General features: G+C 45.2%; 1 protein-coding gene and 1 long non-coding RNA gene across 5 annotated transcripts in view; one reads left to right on the plus strand and one right to left on the minus strand.

Annotated features, from left to right (window-relative positions):
- The window catches only part of LOC119466275 (putative Polycomb group protein ASXL2), a 49,390-nt gene that overhangs the window by 31,536 nt on the left and 2,542 nt on the right, over positions 1-15,312 (minus strand). For 2 of the 4 annotated variants that reach the window (XM_037726751.2, XM_037726750.2), the window contains exons 4-8: positions 11,937-12,045; positions 10,321-10,457; positions 5,458-5,548; positions 3,273-3,376; positions 3,076-3,109 (exon numbers count right to left, since the gene is read on the minus strand). In XM_037726751.2, coding sequence (XP_037582679.1) covers positions 3,076-3,109; positions 3,273-3,376; positions 5,458-5,548; positions 10,321-10,457; positions 11,937-12,045 — 475 coding nt within the window. Of the gene's footprint in view, positions 1-3,075; positions 3,110-3,272; positions 3,377-5,457; positions 5,549-10,320; positions 10,458-11,936; positions 12,130-15,312 lie in introns of all 4 variants that reach the window. The other 2 variants (XM_049657836.1, XM_037726752.2) reach the window with 1 other exon arrangement.
- LOC125940990 (uncharacterized) overlaps positions 1-15,312 on the plus strand; it is a 51,825-nt gene that overhangs the window by 671 nt on the left and 35,842 nt on the right. The window lies entirely within an intron of this gene.

Raw genomic sequence — 15,312 nt, forward strand, 5'->3', positions numbered from 1 at the left:
TCATTCTCACCTGTTCAATAATTAGGGGTCCTGAAGTTCTATCAGCGCCTGATCACTACGACTGGTCTTATTACAAGCAACACACGTCCACAGTCTCGGAAGCGAGATGTATTGCTAATCGCGTAGTACACCGCGTGAGCGCACACACAATGTCGTCCGTTTCCCTACGCAAAGATAAGCCGATATCGTCGCTGCTCTCGTCGCACACTTTACCACAACAAATGTGGCACACTACCATGGAAAAGCCGATATTCTTCATTGCACAATTCATCACAGACCACCACCACGTGGTTCATGTTCGCAAGTAAAAAAGGCCAGCGTCGACACATTTTCATCATGCAGCTTACCACACGCCGATGTTCTCTGACACACATTACTTCTAATCTGGCTGGCAAGAAAATTGTGGAGGTTCACATAACAATAAAAAATAAACAAATAAAAACACGTACACGTGGCGCCTACCTACACCAACTAATGCGCGACTGCACCACACAGAAATCCAGCGGCGGCTGTTTTTTGCCAACCAGGGTTTCAACATGCTAAGCCTTTTCGCGGGCGTTTTGTTGAAGTACACTCGTCGGTACGAGAGCCACGTGGTCTGCATCCTGGGAGAGCGAGGCCTAGCGCCCGCAGAGCATTGGCAAGCCTGAAGCAAGTGAGTATGGAAGCCTCGTTGGCGGTCCGAATTTCTTATTTAAATAGCTTCTTCTATATCTTTGACTTCGGAAGTCTAGGCTCAGGGAGCCGGGTGGCCGTGGGCCACGGGTGCCGCCAAGGGCTGACTGGTATTGCAGCCTGGCACCGGGCGCTCCGACACCGTCTGAAACGGTGGGCGCCGTTAACTCGGATGCTCTGTGCACCGAGCGGGGTAGGACCACCTCACAGAGCTAACGTCTCCTCGCGGCTGCCTGTTGTGCCCATTTTGGATGATGTTTTTTTTTTTTTTTTTTCAATGCCGGTGACGCATTAGGCCTAAGGCTTTACAAAGCCTCCTGTCGCACATTGAGGGACACAACCTGATGGACCGTGGTGTTGAGGTGTCGCACATTGCTTCCCTAATTAGTTCGCCTCGCACGAATTGAAATTACTCGTTCGACTCAAGAAAGTAAGCTGTGTTCACGTGAACTTAGCATCTGAAATGCCGCCCGAAATTTTTTTAGCCGAATTGAACATCGTACCACGTGGGCGATGCGTATGCCGAATTCCTCTCCCTTGCACTACTTTAGTGTTTGTCGAGTGCGTTAAGTGTACGCAGCGTGAGCGAAGTCACCCCTGGTTTGCTGTCACCTGCACATCATCAGCGCTGCTGCCCCAGACTACAATCGAGCTACCCCAGGCGATGCAGATGCCTGTGGCCAGTTCGGCGCAGCGATTTCGGCGGCCACCTGTGTCTGGCTAGCAACCCTCGGCGGCTGGGAAAAGAGCCGGCAGTCACCAACGGCTACAGTGGCTCTCGCTGGCAGGGCACGTCGCTCGTGCCGACTTCTGCGTCGCCGTTTCCGGAGTCCTGGGCTGGAGTTGTGCCATAGAATCTGCAGATGTGGTGCTGTGACCAACGGACGCCAGCGGTGAACCCCAGGGACAATGTCGGCTCGCATGTTGTGGATAACATGTGGACATTTCCTCGGCGCGGCCACTGTCGCATGTACTAACTTTTGTTCGTGACACGCGTGTTGATAGACTGTGTAACATGTTTCGCCAGAGTACGTGTAGTGATTTAAGGTTGGAGGGATGTGGGGATGCGCGACTCTCGCGCGTCTCCTGTAATCCGGCTTCTCCTCGTGGCTAAGTGGCGGTGGCGGTCGTAGTGGTTGCAGCGCATTGCGAGAGATGGCGCGACGTGTCGCGATGCTAACGCCACCGAACGGCGGGGTGACTTGGGAGAAAAAGGTCGAAGGCGCTTGCTCTTCGGGTTGGGATCGGTGAGCGATGCGGACAGTCCCGCGCATGCGCCGACCCACACTTCGCGAGACCGTCTCGCGTGGCTCGGATCAGGGCACCGGTATGGACGAACACGGATCGTTCGAGCGCGCCACCGTTCGCATGACCGTTCACGTGAACGACTAGGCCAATGTGCCACAGCATGGGGCAAACATATTCACCCGCTATCCGGTCGCGGTGAGTCGGACTTCCTCGATTTGTTATGTGGATGTTCTATGCATAGTAATTCGGCTAGCATGCATTAGTGCATGAAAGGTGCAATAAATGCCCTTCTGATTGTTTGCACAACTGTGTTCTCGCTCCTTTGTCCCAAGAGCATGTGTGAGACCCCAAAGCGTAGAGTCTACCGACACAAGCATCCCACTGAGTATTCCATGGACATAGGAACACTCCGGGGCTGTGATACAAACTGCATTACTGGCTGCTCTTATTTCAGAAGGACCAGAGACGACAGATTAGATATGTGTTCGGTTTATTTTGAACAACAACAAGAATAAAAAATTTGAGCATGTGCCAGGCAACCTCTTCTTTTGTTACCTCCCAGCTCTTTGTCCAATCTGTTTTCTACATCTTCCTGCTGGCCAGATTCCACCGAAGCATCCTTCGAGCAAATGTAACAGCTGAATTGGTCTCTTGACCAGTTTTCCTTCAGGTGAATGAAGAAAGCATGCCCTTACTAGGCCATCCTTGCCTAGGAAAATCTTTTTGACCTTGCAGAGTTTTCACTGCGTTCTTTTATGTGCTTCTCCAAGCAGAAGCACATCTCCTTCTTGTATATTTGTGTTACCAGCCGTTCTTGTACTAGCACATTTGAGCTCGTCCCAAGACGCGCTTTCGAATTGGGCACTTTCGTCCCAATACGAAAGCGCACAGTTGCAATGTGGTGATAGTGTATCACTCTTGCTGGCATACAGCTGCACGTTCTCACTAATGTCCTGGTCCTACAGCTGCTTCGGGGTTCCAACGGTTACTGGCTGCTCTGCAAGTTTCAGCACCAGAGGTTAATAATACAGGAAAAATTACAGCAAGAATACGTGTGTCCAATAAGTGACCCACAACACTGTAACTGTGCCAAAAAACTTAATAAAGGCTGGTGAACAGTAAGTCAACGAGAACCGATCAAGCCATACTCACTCATGCTCAGCTTCCGTGATGAACGCTTGTGAGGCTGTGCAGAACAAAATAGAAGGCACATTTCACAAAGATGCAGCTACTAAGTGGTAGTAGACTAGACAACAAAGGCGTGGCAGAGCATATTCACAGCACACAATAGCCACTTAAATTCACTGACAAGTAGAACGTGGACAGGTAAGAAAGGGTGTGGTGCCTACCTTGACACCAGGTAGGGAGGCAAGAATTTCTCGTGTCGTCTGGGGCCGGTCGTTGGCCGCCTGCGCATTGCACTTTGCAGCAACACGTGCCGAGCTTCGAGACGCTGCAAAGCCAAGGATGAAAAAAAAAAAGAAGGAAAGGAGCATGCTTTTTTTTTTCTTTTTTTAGCATCCCCTTGAGAAGTAAGGAATACTTCAACAAAATGTTAAGTTAGTTCCCTCTTTTGGCACTGTGAGGTCACATTGAAAGTAATGTTTTTCAATATGTAGTACAAAGGTACAAATGTCACACAATTATTGCTTTCTGAAACTTTCAATTTTTAAAAAGGCTCCCAACATTTAAAGAGCACATGCCAACATTCTAGATCTGCCAAGATGCCTGTACCCTTGGCAACTTTTCTACTGTGCTTTTATAAGCTCAAGGCGAAATTGAAGAACATACTGGCATCAGCCTTATTACACTGACAGCAGATAAAGTGCAGATAGGTGTAGTTTGGCACAGTCACCCTGTAATGCTTCTGGGACCATATCTTGTGATAACACATTTCATTTTCCATTATTCGTTTATCATCTGTCGAGCCAAGTAACTAACCCTGCAATAACGCCAGCAAAGAACCATCTGCACCAATGATGATGGGCAAGAAGAATAAAAAATCAAGACAATCATTGCAACATATAGCCTCCGAAGTGCTTTTTTTTTTTTTTCAAGTGAATGAAGCTGCCACAACACAACACACTGTAAAGTGCACAATCGAATAAATTACAAGCTCACTCCAGTTGTCAACAAATGCAACGCAGTCTCCAATACAGTAGAACCCCGCTGTTACGTTTTTCACGGGACCGTAAAAAAAAACGTAAGAGCCGGGAAACGCAAGAGCCGAGAAACAGGAAAAATTGAAAAATGGGAGTAGTGTTGAACTGCACACAATATTCTTTAATTCTTACGTGTGAAAAAAGTAGTTTCACCCGACAGTCGAAGTATCGATTGCGATAAGCTATACAAAGTAAGAATAGTAGTTTTATCATTCGTATAAACTTGTAAACATTCACTTATTAACTAATTAACAAGCATGGTGTGAGCACCCACAGGCAAACATGAACACATCACACTCGATGAGCGCAGACACGCGCTGTCAAACGCTGGCCTGAGGAATTTAAGCGCCGCTGCAGAAGCGAGCGAAGTGACCTTCGCACTGTTGGTGTCTATCGCTTCAACGCAAACTGAGCGCCGAGAACACACAGCACGCACAAAGCTACGATCCGCCGACGCACCTACACTGCGTAGACTCTGCCCCCAACGCAGATTGTTTTCAAGATACGGCCCGCACGACCGTGCGCCACCGCGTACTACCAGAGCACAACGCTGCCCACTATCCCTCCCCCCTCGCTCTCTCGCCGGTGCCTCGAGCGCAACGGAAGAAGGCGCACTTCCTCCCTGCTTTTCTTTCTCTCGCGCGCGAGACGCGGTCGTAGGCTTGCCTCGCACGCTTTCGCTCGCACATACAGCATACGGCACACGGCAACGATGTTATCGCCCTTGGACTTTATACGGAACATCTATGAACCAAAACCAATTTTATAGGGCCGTAACGCGTCATAGACACCATCTTTAGATAGCAAATGCGGATCTCAAGGGCCATACTTTTGCTGGCGGAAACCGAAAATACGTAAAAAGTGTGGCCCCCGGCACTTTGGGCTGCCAATGCCATCGTCAAGCAACCAAGCCAAGCGACATGAAAAGTCAAAATGGCCGCTTGGGCCGGCGCGGTGTGGCAGTTCGCGACGTGTGGTGCGGGAACGGTCCCAAAGTTGCGACGTAACAGCGAGGTTACCAATGCATTGGGTTCTATGGGAGCTGTGCCGGGACCAGCCGAAAACGACGTAACAGCCAGTGAAAACGCAGCACCCGGGAACGTAACAGCGGGGTTCTACTGTATTCTACTCTGACTGTACAATCTTATCTTCTCCTCAGCCTTCATTATGCACAAACTTGCACATTTACCATAAGCAATGTCAGTTTGGCGAAGCAAAAAAATCTTCAAAATGTAAATGCTCAAGCGGTCATACTGCTATCCTTTATTCCATTCAGTTCATTAGGACTACCGATACAGCCATCCTTGTCAGCGTAAGCAGTACAAGTTAAACTCTTAGGTCTCTTGGCTGACAGGAAAATAGTGAAGCTCACCTTGCACAGCAGGCGACAATGTGCGACGCTCAATCGAGTCATCCCTGTAGCAGACTGGACGCCTCTGCTGCCGGACAGAGTGACGAAGCGGCTGCAATACATTAAAAAGTAGCATACCTGTTGGCATTTCGTGTCACAGGGGCAAAGATGTTGAATGGAATGCTCTACTGCAGTTAAAAAAGTGACATAACAATATTTATTATTATTATTATTATTACTATATTATAGACTCCTTTTACCATAGCTGAAAAGAATTCTAGAGCAGCTTTGTGGGCTTCGCAGACTTCAAGCTCAACCATGTGGAATTAAGTCAGTGAGCAAAGACAGCAAAAGATCAAGCTGCTCGATTCAAAAAGTTGCATTAACGCGAAGTTCTGACAGAGGCAACAATTCATAACTAAGAGAGCATGTTTCATTCAAAGAACAAAAAAATTCACGGATGATTATGATACTCCCTAATCTGAAATTTGACCGCAGCTCTATCCGCGATTTCATTTTTGATATAATGGCTGGCGTGGACAATCTGTCTAGTGCGGCACATTGCAAACGGAGTGAAGTGTGGCTAGACTGCTTCACTAATCGGGAGATCGTGAGAGGTAGCGTGTGGGTGCAAGTGGGTGCGATTCACAGCAGCCGCCACAGACAGACCTCCACTCATGCAGCGTTTTGTTTCCATACAGACGACACGCGCTGCTCTGGCACCATCTCATAGCCATCGTCGCCACAAAGCACGTCTTGCGCGGCACTACGCTTTTCTTCACACGGGTTTGCCATACCCTCCCCTCCTCCGCTTTCCTCCTCGCGCTCTCTTCGCTATTGCCATGTCTTTAACTCCCACTGCGCTCTGTGTTCGCTTTCATCGTTCGCTGTGCTCATTCGCTTGGTTACGATGGACGATACCGATGCTCGCCGTAGGAACGAGCGCATAAGAGCAGCACTCCGAAAAAACTACCATCCAACTGACACCCACTTAGGTGAACACACAATCAAAGAGCTCTTAAAAACATCCTTTTGTTGCAAAGCAGACCATACTGTTTATAATTCAGCAATAAACAGCACGCAGACATACATCTAGACTCACTGGGCAAAATAAAGCTGTACAGTCACAGACCAATTCCACAGACTCACAAGAGACGACAAAGCATGAAAGAAACTGAGTACATAAAAACAACAAATTTAAGTTATGCAGTTCCAGTAGCTAGAAATTTGATGACGCACTCTTTACTCGGTCTTGCACTGGAGCTCAATAAATAGTATACAAAGCAGACTTCCGTTAATTCAACTCCGGTTAACCTCCGTGACAAATTCAGAAAAACAATTTTAGAAGTGCAAAAAAATTGGCAAAAGTCTTGGTGTATTATTTTCTTGTCAAAATTACAAAAATCCTGAATACATACACATGCGCAAACATTGCCAAGAATTCACAATGAGTTGACTCGTCATCGGCACCAAACGATGGTCGTTGCAATGGCGAGTTATCTTGTCATCGCAACTGCACCCATTTATCTCCATGGGCCTAACCTTTTGTTCTTTCAATCCTAAATCGGCCTTCACAGACTAATTCGAACTTGACCATTCAGCACGCACACGCCTGACCCCTATGGTGACCTTAATAGCGACCCCTTTAGTGGCGGCATCCATCTCGCTGGAGCTTAGGGGACAGTTAATGCGTTGAACATACATAAAAAAAACTCCAGTTGAAAGTGCCTATTGTCGACCTGACGAGGAAGATTTGCAAGCAATAACTGTAGCTCACAATGTCCGATTATGGTATTTACCCGATTCTAATGCATGCCTTGTTATTTTTTCTTTTTTTCCAAGAAAGCTGGGCTGAAAATTGCCTGTGCACGAAACAAAACTGCCTTCGCAGTGTTTGTACGCCTTACCGCATAATACCAGTGAATTGCAGCAAAGCTGACTTTAGGAAAATGGCTGCCACTGAGCAATGTATATTGCACCCTTGCCCATTTTTCTTGCTAAAAAAGTCGGATGCGCGCTAAATTTCTAGTGTCTTTAGGACTTTAATCTCATTTCTGTGTTAGCTTCCTACTTCGGATACAGAAAGTGGGTGCGCATTTGATTCATGGACGTGATAGCACCAGGAAAATATTGTCAAATGAATCATCGGTGCGTGTTAGAGTTTTGTTTGCATCTTGTTTAATTCGAATCCCTTCCATCGATCCCGTCAGGGTCCAAATTAACAGAAGTCACCTGTACTTCAAATTCTTTAACTCACCCTTGGGAAAGTAAGAGTTGGGGCAAACCTGTAGCACACATGCTAGCTACGTGCCTAAACATCCAAAAGAGAGCACAGCAGTACACAAAGCAAACAAGAAAAACTACCATATTTACCAGTGTACAAGTCACACCTTTTTATAACATTGCAGAACCTCAAGCAGGAGTTTGCATAAAAGGTTGGCAAGTTACATCCACGTGCAAGATGTTACTTTTTTACCCAGTCACCCCTATGAAACAAGACTATGGTGTTCATGTTCCTATTGCTAAATAAAATACCATTATACAACAGTCTCTTAGCACAGCAAATGCGTGATCTGCTACAACAATGTGCAGTCCTGATGCATGATAGATCCATTTGCAAGAAGATCTGTGCACATCACAGTACCCTAAGGCCCTTTCTATATGGGCAGGCCAAAACTTGAATTAAAATGTTTACATAATGCCAATTCAATCCAGAAAAAAAGAAGAAGGACTGCACACGAGTGCAGGAGAAAGACCGTCCTTTAGTCGAAGCCAGTGAAGGCATTGGCAGCAGAATCCCGAATATTTTTGTAGAAGTGCTGCAGCTCAGTTCCCACAGCGGATGCAATGGGAGAAAGCACAAGCTTTGCTACAGTGCAGCTGCGTGAGACGAAATACCAATTATAATGCAGCTTCCGCGGGAAAATCCCACCGACAAGAGCAATAGCAAGCACACTTCTCAACGAGGTGCACCTGCCGATGGGAGAGGAGAGCAACAAGGGTGATGCGGAGGAGGAGCATGAGACACGGATCGAACAAAGGAAGAGAAAGATCACCGACGATTACGATACTCCCTAATGCGAAATTTGAGCGCACCACTATACATGTTTTCATTTTGCGATTTATTGGCTGGCGCGGACAATCTGTCACGTACGGCACGTTGAAGACGGAGCGAAGCGTTGCAGAACAAGTAACACTCAAGCACAACGATAGTGGTGAGCAGAGACGGCAATCGTTGAAAATTTGATTTGAGGGTAAAGTGCGTCGGCTTTTATAGATAACTCGTTGAAGGTTCCAGAGTAATCTCTGGCGCCCGCATGGCTCCCAGAAAGAACTACATTATTCGCGTCGCACATAGAATCAATTACAAAAAGCTTTCATGACAACAGCCAATGACTAGAACATTCAAGAAACTTCGGATACATGCAGGCACGTCACCGTCGAGGGATAACCTTTAACATTTGTTAGCCGATGAAACATAGTAACCGAAGAAAGTAACAGACAATGCGCGGTCATTTGTTAGCCGATGAAACACAGTAACCGAAGAAAGTAACAGACAACGCGCGGTACTCTGGCGCCATCTCGTAGCAACCGCCGTTGGCTAGGCCTAACTAGTGCGCCTCGTCAGCGAACAAAGTTGTGGTTTGGTGCTGAGTCAACGAAACACATTGCAATGGCTGTACGGCACATGGAAAGCGAAGAAACCACCTTGATAACGAAAGTGAGGACACAGGCAACATTCGAATGGCGGCAACTTGGTCTGCGGTCACCATGTTTTCGACACTATGCATACACCGATCAGTCCAAGAAATCGGATGAGACAATGTATTGCGCCTGAAATTTCGGTTGCCATCATTTTTTTTTAATTATTATTACTTTGTCTGCTTTATGCGAAGACTGCGGGTAACTGGACATTAACCTTTCTACGTTTGTAAATTTAAGTGGATGCAGAACTCCCGGTCGCATGCTTCAATCTTCAGATATGCACGACTGCTTGGTCTACGCGTTTTGCATGTGTGCAGGCCTTGAAAATCATTGTTTAGCTTATAGTGCGGATATTGGCGACTCCAGCCACTTACAGTCGCGACAAGACAGAGCACAGTGGACTGTGTCCCCGACGCAGATGGCTTTCAAGATACAGTAGCCCAGGCAGGTGCGCACAGCCGCTCCGAGTAGAATGCGCCCCCCATACCCTTCACCCAGTACGTTGCGTGCCACAAAACGGTGCGCTTCCTTCCCGCTTCCCTCCCTTGCATGTGCGAGATTGAGCCGCGATCGCCGGCTCACCCTCACACGCTTTCACTCGCACATACAGCATACGGAGCGGCGACGGTTTTATCGCCCTTCGACTTTATACGGAACCTCACGGTGACGGCGATGGCAGGAATGCGCCTCAAGTGTCTATACAATTGCTATCACAATAAATGTGTGACTTGGCCAGAAAGCGCGGTAATTAAAGTTGTGTGCATAAAACTTATCAGTTTTCTTTAAATGTCAATAGTAGCTATGGGTCAGAAATGTATTTTTAGCACATTCCCTGCATCCTCATCATCACAGAAAAACATAAGTATAAGCTTGGTTTCAAATTTATCAAGTTTCAGTGGGCATGATGACTCCTCAGTGCTTGGAACATAGATTGAGAATAACATTACACAATAGTCCACTACTGCATGGAAAGAATTAGAACAAAATTGCAGTCAAACCTCGACATAACGAACGCAGCTACAACAAATTATTGAATATAACAAAGTAATTCGAAAACATTTCTTATAACAAATATTGGATATAACAAAGGTATTCTCATATCAAGTGCAACTTTGTTATAATAAGGTTCAACCGTATTTGAAACAATCAAGCTCGGCGCTGCCAGAGCCAAGTCCTAACCTCTCGGTCCAGCGGGACAGAGGAGCAGATGCCATTTGGAATGGGCTGCTGGCTGGGCAGGCTCTCACCGTTGGCCATGATGTCCATGCTCGGACCCTTGGCCGTACGGAAGCCCGCAGGCAGCTTCACATACAAAACTGCAAGGACAAATAAATTCACACCAAGCTTAATACTTTGCATGTTCTTTGCTCTGGTAACTGCTGAGACAATCCTCAATCCAGCACTTGCTAACAAGAGCGAGGTAACCCTCCTGGATTCTGTCTAAGCAATACTGTGTCTAAACTTGCACATTTTTGTTTTTTCACACATTAGCTGCAGCATTACTCCGCTCTAATAGAATAATCAAGTGCAGGCCCTGAATAAGTGTACTGGCAGGCCTTCAGAGCTATTTCGAACTTGCCTGAAGCAATTTGAGCCCTTGAGGGCAGTAAAAGGCAGGCATTCATTTTTTCAGACTGTTTGATTTTCCGGACGTGTTGGGGCCCTTAGGGAGTCTGAAAAATCGGACATTGACTGCAGCGAAGAATAAATTCAAAGCAAGCAGTTTGAATAGTTCTAGGAGTCACATCGAACTTTAACACAACAGCCAGAAGTCAACAAATATAAAGAAGGTCATTTGCTTGCAACGATAGTAAACGAATTCATGTTTAGCTTGATTTGGCTATGAGCTGTGTCTATGGCAATGCAACTTGGTTACCAAAACTCAATTGTACATATTTTTAAATTCGTATTCATGCATTTCAATGAAAATCAGGAATACTGAAATTTCAACCGAAGAATATTCCAAATAGCATAACATTCAATTGAATGCTTGAATATAGTACTAAATATCTGCACAAGCCTAAACTAGAATGTGTTGAAAAATTCTGCTGTGTGATGCTTCTTGGTGCCGAAAAGCATAGTAGCATTATTGACCAACCAAAACAAAATGTTCCTTTGGCTAAATTGGTTATAGTGTGCAGTATAGACTACTCAAGTATTCTGGCAAAGGTGTTGGGATGATATGTGTCCTATGTTCTCATTAACAGCCTTCAAATAGCACCTAAGACAACGTCATGGGCACCTGGTGGGTAGCAGACATGATGCAGATTCCAGAACAAGGCCTGAGAGATGTCCAGCACACCGTGGGCAGTGCCAAATCTCAGAGGTCATGCCCAGGTGCCCCACTGGCGCTCAAAGTTCCAAGGTTTAAGTCATTCCTGGCAAGCAATATGGTGTCTTTTTTCTTTTTTTCGGTATGAGAAATGTCATTCTTGCAAGTTTTTTTTTTTTTTTTTTTTTTGCGAATCATCAATCTACATTTAACACAAAATTTTACAGGGAGGGCCGCTCTTTATCTACACTACTGAATCTAGCCTCTTTATGCGGAGCAAAATTATGTTGCAGTTGGCCTTTAGGAAATCTACATCATGACAAAGTCTTTTCAGGTAAACAGCACATGACCAAAGAACGTTGAGAAAACTTCTCAGTCGGACTGAACCCAATGACATAATATATTGCCATTAGTGCCACTGTTTGCAGCACCATGCCAGCATTACTCTACAACACTAACACATCTGTACTAGGTGAACAAAACTCTTTCTGCCAGCATAAGCTAGATCAGCGAGATGGCGTACCTTTGGCTTTCTTGCGGTCGCGCACGAAGTTGACTACACCGGCGTCTTCCGTCTCCGGTCCAGAATCCTCGTCCACCTCCAAGCTGACCGCGCTTCCCGGAATGTCACTCTGTCAGCACAGCCACAACATAGAGGGTGTGCAACAACGAAAAGAAAGAAGCAAGGGCACCGCACAGTGGTCAAAGCTCATCACCTGCGTGCAAAGATTTGAAACAAAAGGGGAGTGAGTAACTAACGGCACAGAGGACGGCCACTGGCACTGCTGCACAGCCGCTTTACCCTACAGCGAGGATTAAAATTTAAAAAACGAATGTGTCTGCACATTTATATGTTGCTAAAAACACAGCAGGGCAACTTCTGTTTACCAACAATTGGGCTTAAAAATGCTCCCACATCTGTGAAATGCTGACATGGCACAGTTCACAGCAGTTCCCTATAACTCAGCTCGAAAATGCATCTCTATGGGCATATGTTACTAATGGTACAACAATGTCTACTCCTTTTGCAATAAACATAGATTAAGAATGAAAGCATTTGCAGATTTATATGTTGCTAATGATACTGTACAGCCCATTGTATTTACCAACACCAATGCTTGAAAATGAATGCATGGGTACATTTATATGTTGCTAGCCACGTGACAGAATCTACTGCATTTTCAAACAAGCAAGCTCCGAAATGAAAGTGTCTGCACATTTGTACATTTCTCACATGGAAGAACCTAAAACCTCCGGTTGGTCATCAAGCATGCATTGGGCACCACTGCAGGAATACAGTAACTGCAATGTTTCGGAAGTGCCACACTTGCAAATTACAGCTAAGAGTACCAAAGACTTCTCAAGAAAGATAGTCTGAAAGGCATTACAGGCAATTTACGGGAATCCTAGTATCATTGAATAAATTTTTATGTAATATTTTGAGAAGCAACACAGAAAGTTTAAACTAAAATAGTGCCATATGGTGAACTTCAAGAAAAGCAAAGGATTGAGTAAGTGCAATTGCTTGAAACTTGACAAGTTTGGAGGCTCCTTTAGAATACAATGTAGATCAACCTTTACTGATAAAAAGTTAACTAGGCCCAATCAGAAATTGTAAAAAATTACGACATCCCGGCATGCTGGAGCAGAAATTGCAAGGGGCAGCCTGTTTTTCATTTCTTCATTTGTTCTGACTTAAGGACACAGGGTAGGGCAAAATTTTAAAAAAATTCGATTTTTGGTTTTTCACTTATTTGGAATGCTCAGGCCTTCCTCAACAATATCCAGTACCCCACATGTTTTTCCGCGTTTTGATTGAGCCAAAAAGACCCGGTTTTCGAAACCAAGTGGCGAGCGGCCACGCCCCCTATTTTCACCTAGCAAAACCTAGCAATCGCTCATGCTTCTTCGAAACGTAAATTTTGTGGAAATCACGAAAGAAGAGTGCATTGGGCAGGTACAAAAGAGAGTGGGTGCCAGGCTAAGAAAGTTGAAGAAAGCAAGGGCACAAAGCTATCTGATGGCAAAGGTCTGTCAAGACGGGGGCGGTTGACTGACACTTGCATTGACAAAAGACAAACCTATTATGGCTTAGCCACAAGAAGAAACACTGGAGACTTGGAAAGCATGCGGAAAGCTGTTTGGGCAACATATTTTCACATGTTGGCTACGGATATCGACCCAAGTCACGGGGTCTGCCCAAAAGATGCCGGCACTTGGTGTGCATACAACAAGGCTCAATTGACACAGGAGCCTTTTGTGCACAAAGAATACTTGCCTGCACCAGTCCTTCATGCCATTAAGCCAATATTCCAACAGTTCTACCCAGACCTGCTGAAAAAATGCTTACACGGCAAGACACAAATTGCTAATGAGTCATTTAACCATGTCGTGTGGGAGCGCGCACCGAAAATGTGTTCCTCGGAATGGAGATGCTCAAAACTGCCACCTTTGATGCTGTGCTCATGTTCAATGAAGATTGGATGGCAAGAGTTAACGTCCTGAAGGCATTTGGCATATCACCAGTGCGTAACACTGTGATGTGGTTGGGTGAAGTGGACCGTTGTCGACTGTATTTTGCCAAGAGAGAGGCCGAACACATGACAAAACAAGCAGAGAAGCAAAACGCTGTCTCTGGCAATGACTATGTGGCTGGTGGCTATTAGGCAAATGGTTCAGTGCATCTTGTTTTTGAAAGAAAATGAAGTGAACATGTTTTTTGTCTCTGACCCTCAATATCTCGAAATAATTTTTTTTTTTTTTTACATTTGCCCCATTTTTATAAAAACTTCAAATGACAGCACGTTGATTTTTAGCCAGCGTAAATAGACACCTATGCACAGCTACTGAACTAGAATGGTACACATGCACTCAACAGTTAATTTTCTCTGAATTGTTTTCTTTAGAAAAAACAACAAAAACTGGCTGTGTTAGTAAAAAAATTGCGAAACTGTTGATCGTTGACAAATAATCTTAGTTCTAGTTCCACTGCAAGACGACATGATCGCGAATCAAATGAAACAAACCCGAATGCGCTACACGCAGTAGTTGCTGAGAAAATGGGCCTCAAATAAGGCTCAATATACATGGGAGGTATAGGGCCTACCCTGTGCCCTTAACAACCCTCCTCTAACGTTAAAAGTGGCTTTTCTGGTATTGCAGAATGATAATTTACCTATACAATGTAACTTACCTTCTTCTCTTTAGTGTCCCTTTAAGTGACCAAGGGTAGGCTTCACTAATTCAGAAAATTTTTTGGAAATCATCCATGGATAAGCCTAGCTTTTCACTGCATGCCACTGATAATTTTTAATTCAATGCCATTAATGGTGTGCGCTTGTCTGTTTTAACAAACAAACTGGGCGATTTATTCTAGTGCCACTAGAAGAAAAGCATTTAGCAAGATCTTCACCTCGTGAGCATTTATCGTCACCTCGTGTCTTTGTACCCAATTTCCACTGTTCACTCTTTATGGGAGAGCACCGAAAGTGATGCTTTCTTTATGCACAGTACCACGGCACTAACGGCAATACGATTCTTTTTTATTATTATATTTGTGCAGAGAGAGAGAAAGAGGTCACAAAGAAAGGCTCTATTTGAGCAGAGAACAATTTTGCTAATACATATCATAGAGGGAGAGAGAGAATGGACGAAGGAAAGGCAGAGAGGTTAACTCGTCTTTTTCCAGTTTGATACATGTCATAAATTTGTAGCCTACAATGGGCTTCCTATTCTGGCATACACAAGAGAAAAAGATAGCCTTTTTCAAACTTCTTAATTTTTGACCAGTTCTGACCCATGTGAGAGAGCAATGTGGATGGCATCTTGGAGCAATCAGCGCTGTTAGCACTGACAAGTCCACATTCAAGTGGAAAAATGGAGAGCAGAGGATGGTGATA

The sequence above is a fragment of the Dermacentor silvarum genome, chromosome 10, assembly GCF_013339745.2.
Source record: "Dermacentor silvarum isolate Dsil-2018 chromosome 10, BIME_Dsil_1.4, whole genome shotgun sequence".
Classification (NCBI taxonomy): domain Eukaryota; kingdom Metazoa; phylum Arthropoda; class Arachnida; order Ixodida; family Ixodidae; genus Dermacentor; species Dermacentor silvarum.